At 38.2% G+C, this 18349-nt stretch overlaps 1 protein-coding gene across 1 annotated transcript in view; it reads right to left on the bottom strand.

Annotated features, from left to right (window-relative positions):
- Positions 1–18349, bottom strand: part of LOC308338766 (bifunctional heparan sulfate N-deacetylase/N-sulfotransferase 3) — a gene marked incomplete at its 5' end in the record, with an annotated part of 167949 nt that overhangs the window by 89054 nt on the left and 60546 nt on the right. Inside the window, one exon of the mRNA XM_080797038.1 lies at positions 1619–1804. Coding sequence (XP_080653164.1) covers positions 1619–1804 — 186 coding nt within the window. The remainder of the gene's footprint in view (positions 1–1618; positions 1805–18349) is intronic.

The following is an 18349-nucleotide window of genomic DNA, read 5'->3' as shown; positions in this document are numbered from 1 at the left end:
AACAAAAGAGGACAATGTTTAATAAAGTCCTTAGGGACTTAAATTCACTGTTCTACCAACACTGCATATGATTTAAAAATGGCAGGAAAGTACTGATACTCTTCAATTATAACCCAGGTCTCCTAAACGCTCTCTGGTCAACAGGCTGGCAGTTGAGGCATAGTGAGTTTATCTTCAGTAAAGAAGAAGGGCAGACTGGGATAAAATAGAGCCATTATGTCCCCACCTAGCATTTACAGCGGTTTTTATTGAGGGAAAAGTCAAAATGGGAGATGATCCAACTTAAATGTCATCATCCGTTCTGTAATTTTTGCAGACATTGGAAAACTGTCTGAAAAGAAGTCAGTTACTCCTAATTCTAGAGTAGATATCTGGTCAGACATAGTCTGACAGAGTGTTACAGTGCTTCACCGCACAGTGTTTTTCTCCGTGGTATTCCTTCCCAGGATTAGTCTAAATCAGGAAGCCCATTCCTAACGTCATCAGTACTCTTTGGGTTTTCTAGTTTGGAAAAAAAAGTCGGATTTAGTTCCTTTGGGAGGCCTCACAAAGTATTAAGTAATAACATATCTTGACAGTAGGCATGTGTTACCATTGTAAAACAAAACAAAACAAAATAAAACATTAGGGAAGCTTTGGAGAGAATTTGACAGTGGATGAAAATGACTTAATTAACATCGTCTGTTGCATTTGTACTCTATATTATGATCTGTTAGTAATTACACAGGGCTTCATGTGTGGCTTCTTGTAAGTAGTTGAGTTTTTCTTTGTTTGCTTGGTCTGACATGATAAAGAGAAGAATAGTTTCACTTGTAAAAGAGCAGCACATTAACATAGGGAGAGTTGGTTTTCGTTTTACATACTAAATAACTTTTTAAAAAATTTTTAAAAAAGATTTTATTTATTTATTTGACAGACAGAGATCACAAGTAGGCAGAGAGGCAGGCAGAGAGAGAGGGGAAGCAGGCTCCCCGCTGAGCAGAGAGCCCGATGCGGGGCTCCATCCCAAGACTCTGAGATCATGACGAGCTGAAGGCAGAGGCTCAACCCACTGAGCCATCCAGGCACCCCTATTTTATGTACTAAATAACTTTTTGAAGAGACGATGGCTTCTGTAAATTACCTGCAAGTCAGATATATTGTTTCCTTCGTATTTTAACATCAGTTCCTGGTTAATAGTAGTGTCAGTTAAAAAAAAAATAAAGCATTTTGTTATCAAAAAATTGTGCAGAAGTGACGAAGTGACTTTAATTAAAACATTCTCGGGGCACCTGGGTGGCTCAGTGGGTTGGGGCCTCTGCCTTGGGCTTGGGTCATGATCTCAGGGTCCTGGAATCGAGTCCCACGCCGGGCTCTCTGCTCAGCGGGGAGCCTGCTTCTCCATCTCTCTCTGCCTGCCTCTCTGCCTACTTGTGATCTCTGTCTGTCAAATAAATAAATAAAATCTTTGAAAAAAAAATCCTCTGCTTAGATATGATAAATATACTTCCTACAGTAGGAAGCTTTTCCTATAGTTAAGAGCTCAACAATTTGCTCTTCCCTTTTGTTCTTTCTTCAAATGAAGAATGTAAATCTTACAAGAATTAGTTGTACCCTATGCATACCAGAGGAGGCTCACCATGATGTTTTTGTGGATGAAGCCCCTCCGGTGTCTGGCTGGTTTCAGATGCGGATATTCTTCTGTGCTGGTGATTCTAATATTCCAAACCTTCTTCCAAGCCTCGTAAAGCTGAACATGTACAGGGTAGACGCCCGAATGGTGAGGGGCCACTGCGTAGCCCATGTCGGTAGGAATGCCGTGCTCCTAAGACCAAGCAAATATTGATTAGAATGTGGGAAGATTTACCTTGACCCTATTTTTATCCCCAGATTTTCAAATATGCTATAAATGCATTTGTTTAAATCCATCATTACTCAATTGTACTGTAAAATTAAGGTGACAAGTATTACAACCTCTAGGCATCATGAAGCCTGGTAACCTTTCCACTCATCTTGATGTTAATACATTTGTGTTTAAGAGGGGGCAGAACAGGACTGATGATTTTAATGAATAACTTGAAAGAGTCTGCATTTAGTGCATCTTGTCATAGCCACCCATCCTTCTTTCTGTTCTCACAATTTCAATAAATTAAATGATAAGCACTTGCAACAAACAACACTCAGAACTCCCCACAAAAATAAGACCAATGTTTATTAGAGGGATAGAACATGTTCCGATTTCACTAGAACGGCTAAGGGGATTTTATTTTGCCTATTTCCCAGGTTCTACCAAATTTGCCACATTTCTGCTGGTCCTTCAGCATGTGGGCCAGTAGTAGATTATGTTCCCTGCCTTGGAGGAAGCAGGCACCTGCAATGAAGAAATGTGTTAAATCTTATAGAGCAATTTTCTTTGAAGTTGAAGTCCTGGTTATAGTAAAAGTAGAAGGTACTGAAAGAGCCAAATAATCTGGAAATTTCGTTGGTGTAAAGTCAAGATTTTGTATATAAAATGAGTCCAGTTACAAAGAATAGTTTTAAAATTGCACAAACAACACATATGTGGATATCACTTGGCCCTGACCGGGTCAGAAAATTCCAAAAATAATTTATGTGATATCTGGATATATTAAAGGATGTTTGGGGAAAATTTGTGTAATTGTCATTGTTCTTCTTCATTTGAGTTGGTCCCTTAATCCTGATACATATCGGCATCTTGGCACACAGGGAAATTGCATAGGCGTAAAAGATGAAACACATCTTTTATAAAAAGAATACCCATGGCTTCAGCAGTAGACGTGTATTTTTTTTCTCCTGAAAAATAATTTATTTTTCTATCTGTATTTTCAATTGCTTTATGGTCTTCAAAAGTTCCACCCAAATAGGCCTCCTTTGAATTAGTCATGGCTTTTCTTCATGCCAAAGAACAATTTCACATACTGAGAACCATGGTTATCAGGCTTCTAAATGTATTGAATTACAGAAATATGCTCCAAATGGATATGGGAAAGGAAGCTAGCTTTGTTTGGCTAATTTGTAAGGCTAGGTTTTTTTTTTTTTTTTTTTTTCCCCTAACTTAGATAATGACAGGAGATGAAGGAAGTATATGAAGCCCCTGAAAGAAAGAAAATGGGTTGCCAGTGGTTTGTTGTTCCTTAAGTATCTGTCCGACTCCCTTACACAGCGTAAAAGGCCCTCAACATTTGGTCCCAAGCCTGTCTACACAGCATTATCTCCTACCAGCATTCATCCTCCCCACCCACAATTTCTGATGATTCCCTTTAAGTCTTTGCTGTACACTGTATATACTGCCCCCCTCAACTGAATGCCCTTTGTCCCTTATCTTATAAATTCTATTCATCATTTAAGAGTGAGTTCAGTCAGATAGAAGTACTGGAATTGCTGAAAAGAGAAGCTGCCACATTTGTACCGTGAGAAAAGAGAATGAGTAGTATTAGTGTTGAGTGGCCCATGTCTGTATTTCTGAAGGGTGACAGAGAAAGTTTTGTGTTTTTCATTGTATTTGCATCTTTGCGGAGCTGGCCATATTTAATGGAATTGCTATTATATCATTTAGAATTTTGCTAAAAACTGAGCTGAAATATCTTGCTGCAGTTCTTTAACTGGTTTTTAGAAACTCAGACTAAAGCAAATTTTTTCAACTAAAAATAATTCACCAGTGCATACTTTGTGTTAGACTAGGTCAGTGAAGTATTCATCTAATTTAGTTTAAAAATAGGGGTGCAGTGATCATGGACCAGATGAAAGAAAATGAATTTCAGTCATTGAAATTTAAAGAAAAAAAAATTAACAATTACAGATTAACAGTTTCTTAAGAAGCAAGGATGCAATTCACAATGATAGGAACTGTACTTTAAATTCAAATATCTCCAAATTTGTAAGAAATTATGCTGACAGAAAGCTCAAGGTAGTTTTAAATGCCCATAAGTAGTAGGCTCTGTGTTCAGGACCCCATATAAGAAAAGGATGGCCCTGCACAGCAGGGACACTTCCCTCCTTTTGGAATATTCCCAAATATTTGGGGACCAATGTATGTGCAATTTTGTTTTTATTTCCAGCTTTTAACACTGAAGAAATACTGAGGCTTCTTAGTCTCATCTTTTGTGTGCTGGTGCCGTGTGTCATGATGGTAGAAAACTCCATTTCTGGAGTCAGATATATCTGGCCATTTCACTCTCCCATTTTCTACCTGTGTGGCCTTTGGCAAATGATTTATGATCTTATCTAAGCCTCATGTCCTGTTCTCAAATGCTAGTCATGGGGTACTTATCTTGAAGGAGTTCAGAGTAAATTAAATAATATTACACAGGGAGAGTATTTAGTGCATGATACACATTCAATGTATGTCGTTTATTGTTGTCATTACTGCCCTGCATCCATTTTTTTTTTAATAAGCTGTGATCCTACTACTCAACTCTAATGTGGAAATTATGAAACCACCAGGCCATCTTTTTTTTTTTTTTTTTTTAATAAGTAAAGAGCTATTACACCCTCTTTTCTGCTTTCACTGTAGGTTTTGGGGTTCTCTCATGTGAGGATTCTGTGACTTCTATCTTAGTGTCCCGTCCCTGCTTCTCTCCTGATCTGTCCATATAGTTGCAACCAGCACCATGTGGCTCCAGGCTCTAAATTGTTGAGAGCTAGTTAGTAGGAAATCTTTTAAAAGGGCTTTAGATAAAGGCAACATAAATTGGCCCCCAGATTGCATTCAATACCAGAAAGAACACTAGAAATGTTCTTGCATAGAAAAGTTTGGGCTAAAATGTAGGTAGTGTGTTTTGGAAGGCAGACTATCAGGTTTTAGAGGGTTTAGCCACAACGCTTAATTCTTAACTGATAATTCTCTTCCAAATCTTTTAATTTGAAATTAAGTATGTATTATTTTTTTTTTTCTGGGGCCAAAAGTCTAAAATACTATCCATGTTAGCTTAAAAAGTTAATTCTTCTTCTTCATTAATCCTTGACTGAAAGTAGCATCTTAGTTCCAGGAACCTATAATTCATATCAAGATTTTTCTAGTGGAGGACTTGGACTGAAAAGGTTGGGGAATATGGCTTTGTTACTATTAAATGTAAGTCAGATACTTTGAAAAAAGTGGGATTAATGAGTCTCACAACTGAACTCTTCATCTCCACCTCTCAGCTCTACTAGATATTCTCTTTCCCCAGGGTTCCTCCATGTCGTTAAATGACACTATCAGCCATCAGCCAACTCTTGGCCATGTAGGAAAAGTTAGATGTTGTTCTTGACACCTATTTCCTCATTGTCCTGAATCCAGGCTATTATCATAGCCTATCAGTACTACCTCCAGTATGATCTTAAATCTATCCACTTTTCTCCAATTTGGTCATCACCATTACCCTGGTCTCATTTACCATTTTATCCCATAGGCTTGTAGCCCAGGCTCCTAACTCTTCTACCCATTTCCTCTCCTGCTACATCCATCCATTTTCTACACAGCAGCCAAAGTAATGCTTTAAAGTCACAAATATGATCCTGTAACATTCTATTCAAAATCTATCCATGATTTCCTCTTGAACTTAATGATAAAATATAGAATTCTTAGGATAGTTCCAAGCATTGCATGGTAGGACCCTTGCTTCTCTCTCTATCCTGCACCCTTCACTGTATGTTAGTCATGTTAATCTTTTCCTGAAATACACCAAGTGCTTTCTTACCTTAACACCCTCCTCTATCTGGTTTTCTCAGCCTGGAATGTCCCTACTCCAATACTTCCTGTGGATAAATGTGATACCTCTTTTTCATAATTTATTTTTGTCATATCTACAAAGAAGGCTTTACTGACAAGTTCTGGTCTAAATTAAGTCCATATTAAGACTTTGCCTTATAGTCTTCATTTCTTCTTCATAGTACACAGCACAATTTGCAAGTGAAAATTTTTCTGTATAATTATTTCTTAATGTCTATCTTCCTCACTAAACAATAGACTCCACAAATTTTGGGTTCTCTTTCATCCACTTCTATTTGCCCAGTATCTTGCCAATAGCAAGCATGAAATAAATATTAGTGAGTGAGTTTGTGAGCTGATTCTGACTACCTCCCTCTCATGCTAACTTTCTCAATGATCTCAGTTAAGCTCTCAATTCACCCACAGACATGGGTAACTCACAGGGAAATTTTATTAAAGTAATATTTGAAAACACTTTTGAGACTATAGCTAAAAAATACTATTCAAGTCTAAGACAGACATATTTATTATTATGAACTTAAATATTTAAATTATAGAATAAAAATTATAAGGTTTTCAAAAATTATGTATTTAAAGACTTTCAGATAGATGTGAGGATAATACATTTTTATCAAGCAAAAAGTTATGCTATATTCTTTAGAAAAATTCCCAAAAAAAACTAAAAGAAAAAAGAGAAAAATTAGTATTCAGGTATTTGAGCAACACTGAAGAATCATTGCTTATTATAATCTTTGATAATATTTACTTAAATTCTTGCTTGTATAAGAATGGTACTTTACTTTTTAAAATTTGAGTATAGTTTACACAGGATGTTACATTAGTTTCAGGTGTACAACTTAGTGTGACTTGACAGGTTTATACATTATACTATGTTCACAAGTGCAGCTACCATCTGTCCCATTACATCATTATTACAGTATCATTGACTCTATCCCTTATGCTCTGCTTTTTATTTCTGTGATTACCCATCCCATATCTGCAGGCCTGTATCTCCCACTCTCCATCACCCATTTTGCCCAACCTCCTCCCTTCCCCTCTCCCCTTTGGCAACCATCAATTTATTCTCTGTATTTATAGTTCTGATTCTGCTTTTTGTTTGTTTATTCTATGTCTTTTTAAAGATTCTCTTTATCAGTGGAATCATATGGTATTTATCTTTCTCAGTCTGACTTATTTTGCTGAGCATAGTAGAATAGTACTTTACTTTTAGATTTTTCTCTGTTTTAATCTTTATAAACAGAACCTTTTAAATTTCCATTTATGACTAGACTTGTTGCCTATTCCCATATTTCTCAGATTAGCAACTTTAAAAACCACTATAATTAGAAAACCCCACAATGGTAGGTAACCAAACAGACATTCTACACTCTGTAGTAGAAAAAATCTAAAATTTCATTACAACGTAGTTTGGAAAAAACTTGTGTTTCTCTGCAGTTCATTTTGGTTACATGTCCCACTTCCTCAGCATATAGACTTTTGTCCTTTGGTTAACCATATCATAGTACTGAGAATTTACATTTATAGTTTACATGGGTTTATGATAAGGTAGTAAGTTTCGGAGTTGTTTCTAGGGAAAAAAATTGTTTTGCTTTGCTTTTTAAAGTGGCTTCCTTAAAAGCTATTGCTTTTCACATAGAAAAGACCACATTTTTTCCAGATGACAGGAGCATGTTTGAAAAATGAAATTAGAACCTTTTAACATAGACTACATATGAGTGCACACATACGCATATATGCACACAGTATGTATGAAGAAAATGATTTCTGAAACTAGGCCTTTAAATTTGAGGAACATTTTAATGTTTCTAAAAACAATGTGTTTTCTTAAAGTTAAACTAATGGGCCGCACAGGAATGTTAGCTTATGAGAGCCCACAGGGCCTATAGCATCTGGAAGAGGTCTGTAGCAGTTGCTGTGATGGGGGGAAAGTAAGAAATGGCAGTGCAGGTGGCCCAATATATGTAAAATTGCTATCCCAATGAAGCTGACTTTCTTCTTCACTTAGAACAAAACGAGGCAAGTCAGGATGATCTTTAGGTCAGGGAATTACGATTTGGAACTGAATGCTAACATTGTCAGTATTAAAATATGTTCCTGTGACAAATGATGTTATCTCTGATATGGTTTGAAATAAAAGATTCTGAAAGAAATAATTACCTGAGTATAGGAATCTGATTTTTACTGTTTTTTTTTTTAAAATTGTGCAAGTAGTTACTAATGTTCAGATTTAAAATTCTGTGCTGCTTTGATAGAACCTGGGTGGCTTTAGAGTGGTTTTATATTCAGGTGCTAAATATAAATGCACTATCTTTAATCCATTGTCTAATCTTGAGCTAACATGTGTAATTTTCCACCTATAAATTTAGGGAAGTAATAACCTCCTAAAATGTAATTGGAACATTTACACAAATTTGGTTAATATTTATAGATTTGGCCAGTAGATTTATTTCTGTTTTTTTTTTAACATGGTAATATTTAATTCATCATATAAATTTCCATTTGCTGGTTGGTATGTGAAAACTCTGCTGTGATGATCATGTTGTTTTTAATACATTTGGTTTAAGAGTTTAAATTCATCCTCTGTCGGCAGCTATTGTATAATAAAGAGTTTGGTTGGTATTCATCATCCCCGGGTCCTGGGAGATAAGCCTGAAATCCTCAAATTTTTAGAGTGATAGGAATGTCTTTGTTATTGATGGTGGGCCCCTGAGACCATATCTGAGTCATGCTAACAAGATGACTCAGAATGTGGTTTGGCCATGCCAGAAGGGCCACCCATGAAATAGAGAAGAAGGGCTTTGAGCCAGGTGGTATCTGCCTGACTTCCAGGGAGTGGAGGAGAGCTAGACGTTGAGTTCAATCCCATGACCAGTGAGTCAATCAATTGTGCCTATGAAATGAAACCCCAATAAAAACTCTGGACACTAAGGCCTAGGTGAACTTCCCCCATTGGTGATTTTCTTATGGGTTCAGAAACCCCAGGAAGGTGATTTCTTTGTCTCACAGTTTGGATTTAAAAGAAGCATGCTACAGTAACAGGAGTCTTTGGATTAAAGTGTTAAAGGTGTTAATAACGAAATTTTGTGAAATAGAATGACATTTTTGTAACCCCTAAAAGAGAAGTATGACCTTACTACTCTGAAGTTACTCAGCTCTGGAAAAGAATATATAGTGTTTCATCAACTACATAGTGAGAAAATAATCTTATTCTTCCCATATCTAAAGATACCCAAATCCATGACAATGGAATGGTCAGTGTCAACCAAGAGTCTCAGGGATAGGGAGAGCATAGTATCATGGAGAAAGCACAGATGTAGGAGGAGTCCTGGGCTCAATCTCAGTGCTACCCTTCATTCATTGTGGGACTTTGGGCAGGTCTCACTAAGCCTCACTTCCCTTGCTTGCCAAGTAGGGGTAATAAAATTATTTATAAAGAGCTGTAGATGGGGCGCCTGGGTGGCTCAGTGGGTTAAAGCCTCTGCCTTCGGTTCAGGTCATGATCCCAGGGTCCTGGGATGGAGCCCCACATCGGGCTCTCTGCTCAGCAGGAAGCCTGCTTCCCCCTCTCTCTCTGCCTGCCTCTCTGCCTACTTGCGATCTCTGTCTGTCAAATAAATAAGTAATTGAAAAAAAAAATTAAAAAAAAACCCAAATTAAAAAAAAAATAGTTGTAGAGAATGACAGATATAATATAAACAACATTATTGGTCAATTACTGTGTAATTTCCTTTCATTTTATTAGCATTATTCTCTTTGTGTTTTAAACAACAAAAGGACAAGGAACAATGGTAAACTAAGAATCCTTCCGCATCACTTCTACCCTTCAAAAAACTCTTTGGGGCGTCTGAGTGGTTCAGTTGGTTAAGTGACTGCCTTGGGCTCAGGTCATGATCCTGGAGTCCCTGGATCAAGTCCCACATCCGGCTCCCTGCTTAGTGGGGAATCTGCTTCTCCCTCTGACCCTCCCCCTTCTCATGCTCTCTCTCTCATTCTCTCTCTCTCAAATAAAAAGAAAATCTTAAAAAAAAAAAAAAAACAAACCCAAAACAAAAAAAAAAACTCTTCAGAATTCTTCTTCTTCTTTTTAAAAAAATTTCACTTATTTATTTGACAGAGAGAGAGAGAGAGAGAGAGAACACACAAGCACAAGGAGTGGCAGTGGGAGAGAGAGAAGCAGGATCCCCGCTGAGCAAGGAGCCCCATGTGGGGCTTGATCCCAAACCTTGGGACCATGACCTGAGCCAAAGGCAGATGTTTAACTGACCAAGCCACCCAGGTGCCCCGAGAATACTTATATAAGAGCAGACATTCCTTAAAGAAGATACAATATCAGTATCAATCTTATCTAGAAAAAGTTTTACAAAAAAGTTTGTATTTTTTTTTTCTGGAAAAAATAATTGATACTACGTATAAAGTAGGAGGTAAAAATACTCCCGGCAAACCATAAATTTGATAAGGCTGTAGTAACAATATCAGTAAAAACCCACCTTGACAACACATAGTCCCCTTCAAGTGCTACCCCAAGTTAACAGCTTAGTTATTTGAAAAAGTTAAATGAAATTTAGTACACCCAATACATTAAGAAATTCTAGTAACAAAAGTTAAGCTAGTGATTCAGTACCAATACTTAAATTTAATCTTCATTTTCCCTGGTACCCTCTAAGAAGGGATTATCTGGGGGAGATTGACAGATTTTCTTCTAGTCTTCCCTAATAATTATGTAATTTATTTCAAGTAAGTTTCTATTTAACAGAGCATGCTGTTTTCCTCTCTTCAAGTTCCCTTCAGAATTTTTGAAATGTCGTCATATCATTGTTGAGTGCTTCATAAGTAAACACACCACTAAAGGGTGTACTTTTGTAAGAGTACTCAAAGGAATGATGTAAACACTTGTACCTTGCATAGGCTAGGCTCATTTTTTTCAATTGCTGGCATTTCTTCAAGTAAACACGTGAAGGAGTTTGTAGAAATATAAAAAATGAATTTATGAATTTTTTTAATGCTGTAGCAAAATAACCAAAAATAAAATTACCTGGAGACACAGTAGAGGAATTGGGAGGGTTTAGTTCAGTCCAGCTTTCTGGACTATGAAGTGCTGAGCTTTATGTGGATGTTTGGGGTCCTCAAAAGGTAATAAAGCTATAAACAATTTAGAGACAGGCTCACATTCCCAAGGTACTTGCAAGCACATTAAATCTTTCCAAAAATCCACAGGATTGATTACAGTAGGAATCTTTAAGTCTGCATTGTACCAATTTTAATTTAAGTTTAATATTCTAGAAAGAAGAGAAAAGTTGGTATTGCTCTTTGTTGTAACTACTGCTTACCTTCTGGTATTTAAAATAGCCACTAGTATGGTTAACACTTGTGGTGCTGGCTGCACAAACACAGGAAATTACATGAATTATATAAAGAGCTATTTAAAAGAAAAACATGGTGAGAAGTAATTCTCATTATAAGGTTTTGGTAATAGCATCAGCCATGCCATTGATACTGATATTGACTGCTGTTACCAAAACCTTATAATCAGAATCTTATTACTTCCCTAGAGAGAGTTATTTTAAACAAATTCAGAATATTAAAATCTGACTTTTTGGGCTTTAGAGCTTGATAGCCCTGGGGTCAAATCCTTTCTCAGCTTTTCACTGACTGTGCAAATTAAGGAAGATTATATAAGCGCCCCAAGCCTTATTTTCTGTGCTTACAATATGGAGTTGATCAGCCTCGCAAGTGGTTGGGAGGATATTAACTGAGGACACATGAAAAGCACTAAGCACAGTGTCTGGCAAATACCTGGAGGCTCAAGTTTCTCTTCCTACATTTTGTCTGGAGAGTCTAGAAACTTTCTAATTGAAGTGCAAGGTCCTGTTTCATGCAAGGGAACAGAATAATAGAATTTCAAATTTCACCACCTTCCCTGATCTGAGCACAAATTAAAGGGAAAAATGGAGAATTAAGAAGGTTAGTTTTGGATGTTGCTGCAATGATCAAGGTGCAGGGTGAGAAATGTGAAAGTGGAGTGGTAATAGAAAGTGTCCAAATGGAGCAGGATATGGTGCAAAGAAAGAACTCACAGAAATTGTTGAATGACTGTGGACATGGAGTGGGAGATAGGAAAATGCCAAGCAGGTGCAAGATTAGCATTTGAGCGGACTTGACTGTCATTTCTTCTTTTGCCATCACTTCCATCCCTGCCATGTTTATAATCACCTCTCGCAAAACAAGTGTGCCTTCCATTTTAACTAAATGTAAGACACTCAAGAAGGAAGGAGCAGTCAAAATTTAGTAGCAGCATGCATGGATCTGGAAATAAACCTTTCCCCGGCTTCATCCCCACATCTGACTCCAGCCCACCACTAAGAATTTCTTGGAGAATTCATAAAGGCTTTGAGTTCATTTTGTGTCCAAATAAATTTGGGCACTGAAGGACTATTTTCATGTAGGACATATACTAAATTTATCTTTCTTTTTACAAAACCAGTTTAAATCACCCTATATGCACAGGAGATGCAATGTAGAATTTTTTTTTTAGAGGAAAAAAAAAAAAAGGAAAGGAATCGAAAAGAATAGTTTTCCACATTCTCCAGCTTGTTAGGGAGCATGAAGTCTTCCTATAGAATAGAAAAAAGTGGTCTGGAAAGGTGTTTGCAAAGAAAAGGACTAAGATCCTGAGGTAATCAAAACCACTTTCAAAAGTGTAATGATGTATCCAAATGAGAAAAAAAATGCTGTGTCACTATGGGAATGGGCAGGGGCCAGTATCTTCATGTAGGTGAAATCCAAAGTTTCTAAGGAAAATTCAGCAGATCATACTTGCATACTTTAAGTATGCGTAGATAGAAAATTGTAAGGCTCAAACCTTGATGTTATTTTGACTTGTTATTACCTTTTGCTTCCTCATCATCCATCCAATAAGAAGCCCTATTGATTCTATTTGAGAAATAGTTTTCACATTGCTCTCCTTTGTATTCTCACTGCTGTTGGTTTAGTTAAAACCTGTCTTTATTTCCTCTTCCTTAATCACTTTCATAGTAATCCAGTTTGTCTACTTCTCTCCAGTCTCTTTGCTTTTCTCCATCCTCAACACTCCCACTCTAATATTCTGTGACTCTACAGTCTATGTGGAAGTGACAGAACTCTGGGAAGGAGATGACAGTGCCACCTTGGAGTTCAAAATGCTTAAAATATGTAATTCTTGTAATTAGATACTAAATTTCAATTTAGGAAAGCAGATTCTAAAACATTCTGATGAGAAAAGGTGAAACAATTGCCAGAAATACACTAAAGGAGTACAACTAAAGAAGGATAGCTTCTTTAAAAAAAAATGTCATTCTTTTCGGAAATTATAATTATTCAAAACAAGGAAGAAAACATCTATTTAACATAGTGATTAAGAGTCAGAAACATCTGAATTCAAGTGCCAGATCTGTTGCTTAGCTGTGTGGCTTGGAAGAATTACTAAACCTCTTCAAATATCAGCTTTGTTTTCTATAAAATGGAGATGACATCAGTAGGGCTGTCATGAGGATTAAATTTTTTTTAAGACTTTTTATTTATTCACTTGAGAGAGAGAGAGAACACCAGCAGGGGCAGGATTAAATATGATTAATAAGAGAAAAAATAAGATTATTAATTAAGAGCTCCAGCCACATAGTGAAGGGTCAGTATTATTAGTGATTGTCTAAAGAAACTAACTATGTACAGGGCCCTCACACACACAAGGGTTTAAAACAGGTACGTGAGATGAAAGGAAGTACACATAACAGAGGACGAAAACGGGAGGAGTCAAGATGGCGGAGAAGTAGCAGGCTGAGACGACATCGGGTAGCAGGAGATCAGCTAGATAGCTTATCTAACCATTGTGAACACCTATAAATCCAACGGGAAATCGAAGAGAAGAAGAGCAACAATCCCAGAAACAGAAAATCGATCACTTTCTGAAAGGTAGGACCTGCGGAGAAGTGAATCCAAAGCGACGGGAAGATAGACCCCGGGGGGAGGGGCCGGCACCCGGCAAGCGGCGGAGCGACGGAGCACAAAACCGGGACTTTTAAAAGTCGGCTCCACTGGGAGACATCGCTCCAGAGGCTAAACTGGGGGGAAACCCAGGCGGGGTCAGCATAACCCCAGGACCCGCGGGGTCACAGAAGGACTGGGGGTGTCTGAGTGCCGCAGAGCTCGCAGGTATTAGAGCGGGGAAGCCGGCTATAGCGACAAAGCCGAGGAGTGAGCTCTAAGCCCGGGGTTACCTTGTGCCGGTCGCAGGCTGGGTGGGCTCGGAGCGCGGCCGGAGGCCGCGGAGACAAAAGCGACCCGGCGCTTTTCTCCAGCTCCAACAATTGACTGCTTTCCTCGAGGCGCGACCGCAAGCCAGGGAGGCGGGGCTATTGGGCGCTTTGCTCTGAGAGCGCACTGAGGAGCGGAACCCCAAGCTCTCGGCTCCTCTGGGCCGAGAGATTGGGAGGCCGCCATCTTCATTCCCGTCCTCCGGAACTCTACGGAAAGCGCTCAGGGAACAAAAGCTCCCGAAAGCGAACCCGAGCGGATTACTTAGCCCGGCCCCTGGAAAGGGCGGTGCAATTCCGCCTGCGGCAAAGACACTTGAGAATCACTACAACAGGCCCCTCCCCCAGAAGATCAACAAGAAACCATCCAAAACCAACTTCAGTCACCAAGAACAGCGGAATTCCACAGCAGGAGAAAGCAAATCCTACCTGGACAAAATGACAAGGCGGAAAAACTCACCTCAAAAAAAAGAACAAGAGGCCGTACCGAAGGCTGGAGACCTAATCAATACAGACATAGGTAGCATGACAGATCTAGAGTTCAGAATGACAATTCTCAAGGTTCTAGCCGGGCTCGAAAAAGGCATAGAAGATATTAGAGAAACCCTCTCCGGAGAGATAAAAGCCCTTTCTGGAGAAATAAAAGAACTAAAATCTAACCAAGTTGAAATCAAAAAAGCTATTCATGAGGTGCAATCAAAAATGGAAGCTCTCACTGCCAGGATAAATGAGGCAGAAGAAAGAATTAGTGACATAGAAGACCAAATGACAGAGAATAAAGAAGCTGAGCAAAAGAGAGACAAACAACTACTGGAACACGAGGAGAGGATTCGAGAGATAAGTGACACCATAAGACGACACAACATTAGAATAATTGGGATTCCAGAAGAAGAAGAAAGAGAGAGGGGAGCAGAAGGTATATTGGAGACAATTATTGGAGAGAATTTCCCTAATATGGCAAAGGGAACAAACATCAAAATCCAGGAGATGCTAAGAACGCCCCTCAAAATCAATAAAAATAGGTCCACACCTCGTCACCTGATAGTAAAATTTACAAGTCTTAGCGACAAAGAGAAAATCCTGAAAGCAGCCCGGGAAAAGAAGTCTGTAACATACAAGGGTAAAAACATTCGATTGGCAGCGGACCTATCCACAGAGACCTGGCAGGCCAGAAAGAACTGGCATGACATATTCAGAGCACTAAACGAGAAAAACATGCAGCCAAGAATACTATATCCGGCTAGGCTATCATTGAAAATAGAAGGAGAGATAAAGAGCTTCCAGGACAAACAAAAGCTGAAAGAATTTGCAAACACCAAACCAGCTCTACAGGAAATATTGAAAGGGGTCCTCTAAGCAAAGAGAGACCCTAAAAGTAGTAGATCAGAAAGAAACAGAAACAATATACAGTAACAATCATCTTACAGGCAATACAATGGCACTAAATTCATATCTCTCAATAGTTACCCTGAATGTTAATGGGCTAAATGCCCCAATCAAAAGACACAGGGTATCAGAATGGATAAAAAAACAAAACCCATCCATATGCTGCCTCCAAGAAACTCATTTTAGACCCGAAGACACCTCCAGATTTAAAGTGAGGGGGTGGAAAACAATGTACCATGCTAATGGACATCAGAAGAAAGCTGGGGTGGCAATCCTTATATCAGATCAATTAGATTTTAAGCCAAAGACTATAATAAGAGATGAGGAAGGACACTATATCATACTCAAAGGGTCTGTCCAACAAGAAGATCTAACAATCTTAAATATCTATGCCCCTAACATGGGAGCAGCCAACTATATAAACCAATTAATAACAAAATCAAAGAAATACATCGACAGTAATACAATAATAGCAGGGGACTTTAACACTCCCCTCACTGAAATGGACAGATCATCTAAGCAAAAGATCAACAAGGAAATAAAGGCCTTAAATGACACACTGGACCAGATGGACATCACAGATATATTCAGAACATTCCATCCCAAAGCAACAGAATATACATTCTTCTCTAGTGCACATGGAACATTCTCCAGAATAGACCACATCCTGGGTCATAAATCAGGTCTCAATCGGTACCAAAAGATCGAGATCATTCCCTGCATATTTTCAGACCACAGTGCTCTGAAGCTCGAACTCAATCACAAGAGGAAATTTGGAAAGAACGCAAATACATGGAGACTAAACAGCATCCTTCTAAAAAATGAATGGGTCAACCAGGAAATTAAAGAAGAATTGAAAAAATTCATGGAAACAAATGATAATGAAAACACAACAGTTCAAAATCTGTGGGACACAACAAAGGCAGTCCTGAGAGGAAAATATATAGCAGTGCAAGCCTTTCTCAAGAAACAAGAAAGGTCTCAAATACACAACCTAACCCTACACCTAAAGGAGCTGGAGAGAGAACAACAAAGAAAGCCTAAACCCAGCAGGAGAAGAGAAATCATAAAGATCAGAGCAGAAATCAATGAAATAGAAACTAAAAAAACAATAGAACAAATCAACAAAACTAGGAGCTGGTTCTTTGAAAGAATTAATAAGATTGATAAGCCCCTGGCCAGACTTATCAAAAAGAAAAGAGAAAGGACGCAAATAAATAAAATCATGAATGAAAGAGGAGAGATCACAACCAACACCAAAGAAATACAAACAATTATAAGAACATACTACGAGCAACTCTATGGCAACAAATTTGACAACCTGGAAGAAATGGATACATTTCTAGAGATGTATAAACTACCACAACTGAACCAGGAAGAAATAGATAACCTGAACAGACCCATAACCAGTAAGGAGATTGAAACAGTCATCAAAAATCTCCAAACAAACAAAAGTCCAGGACCAGACGGCTTCCCAGGGGAATTCTACCAAACATTTAAAGAAGAATTAATTCCTATTCTCCTGAAACTGTTCCAAAAAATAGAAATGGAAGGAAAACTTCCAAACTCATTCTATGAGGCCAGCATCACCTTGATCCCAAAACCAGACAAGGAACCCACCAAAAAAGAGAATTACAGACCAATATCCTTGATGAACACAGATGCGAAAATTCTCACCAAAATACTGGCCAATAGGATCCAACAGTACATTAAAAGGATTATTCACCACGACCAAGTGGGATTTATTCCAGGGCTGCAAGGTTGGTTCAACATCCGCAAATCCATCAATGTGATACAATACATTAATAAAAGAAAGAGTAAGAACCATATGATACTCTCAATAGATGCTGAAAAAGCGTTTGACAAAGTGCAGCATCCCTTCCTGATTAAAACTCTTCAAAGTGTAGGGATAGAAGGCACATACCTCAACATTATCAAAGCCATCTATGAAAAACCCACCGCAAATATCATTCTCAATGGAGAAAAACTGAAAGCTTTTCCGCTAAGGTCAGGAACACGGCAGGGATGTCCGTTATCACCACTGCTGTTCAATATAGTCCTAGAAGTCCTAGCCTCAGCAATCAGACAACAAAAAGAAATTAAAGGCATCCAAATCGTCAAAGAAGAAGTCAAACTATCACTCTTTGCAGATGATATGATACTATATGTGGAAAACCCAAAAGGCTCCACTCCAAAACTGCTAGAACTTATACAGGAATTCAGTAAAGTGTCAGGATATAAAGTCAATGCACAGAAATCAGTCGCATTTCTTTACACTAACAACAAGACAGAAGAAAGAGCAATTGAGGAGTCAGTCCCATTTACAATCGTACCCAAAACCATAAGATACCTAGGAATAAATCTAACCAAAGAGGCAAAGAATCTATACTCAGACAACTATAAAGTACTCATGAAAGAAATTGAGGAAGACACAAAGAAATGGAAAAATATTCCATGCTCATGGATTGGAAGAACAAATATTGTGAAAATGTCTATTCTACCTAAAGCAATCTACACATTTAATGCAATCCCTATCAAAATCCCATCCATTTTTTTTAAAGAAATAGAACAAATAATCCTAAAATTTATATGGAACCAGAAAAGACCTCGAATAGCCAAAGGAATATTGAAAAAGAAAGCCAAAGTCGGTGGCATCACGATTCCAGACTTCAAGCTCTATTACAAAGCTGTCATCATCAAGACAGTATGGTACTGGCACAAAAACAGACATATAGACCAATGGAACAGAATAGAGAGCCCAGAAATAGACCCTCAACTCTATGGTCAACTAATCTTCGACAAAGCAGGAAAGAATATCCAATGGAAAAAAGACAGCCTCTTCAACAAATGGTGCTGGGAAAATTGGACAGCCACATGCAGAAAAATGAAATTGGACTATTTCCTTACACCACACACGAAAATAGACTCAAAGTGGATGAAGGACCTCAATGTGCGAAAGGAATCTATC

Source organism: Martes martes (assembly GCF_963455335.1).
Source record: "Martes martes genome assembly, chromosome: 2".
Classification (NCBI taxonomy): Eukaryota; Metazoa; Chordata; class Mammalia; order Carnivora; family Mustelidae; genus Martes; species Martes martes.
This window is presented reverse-complemented; position numbering and strand designations above follow the sequence as displayed.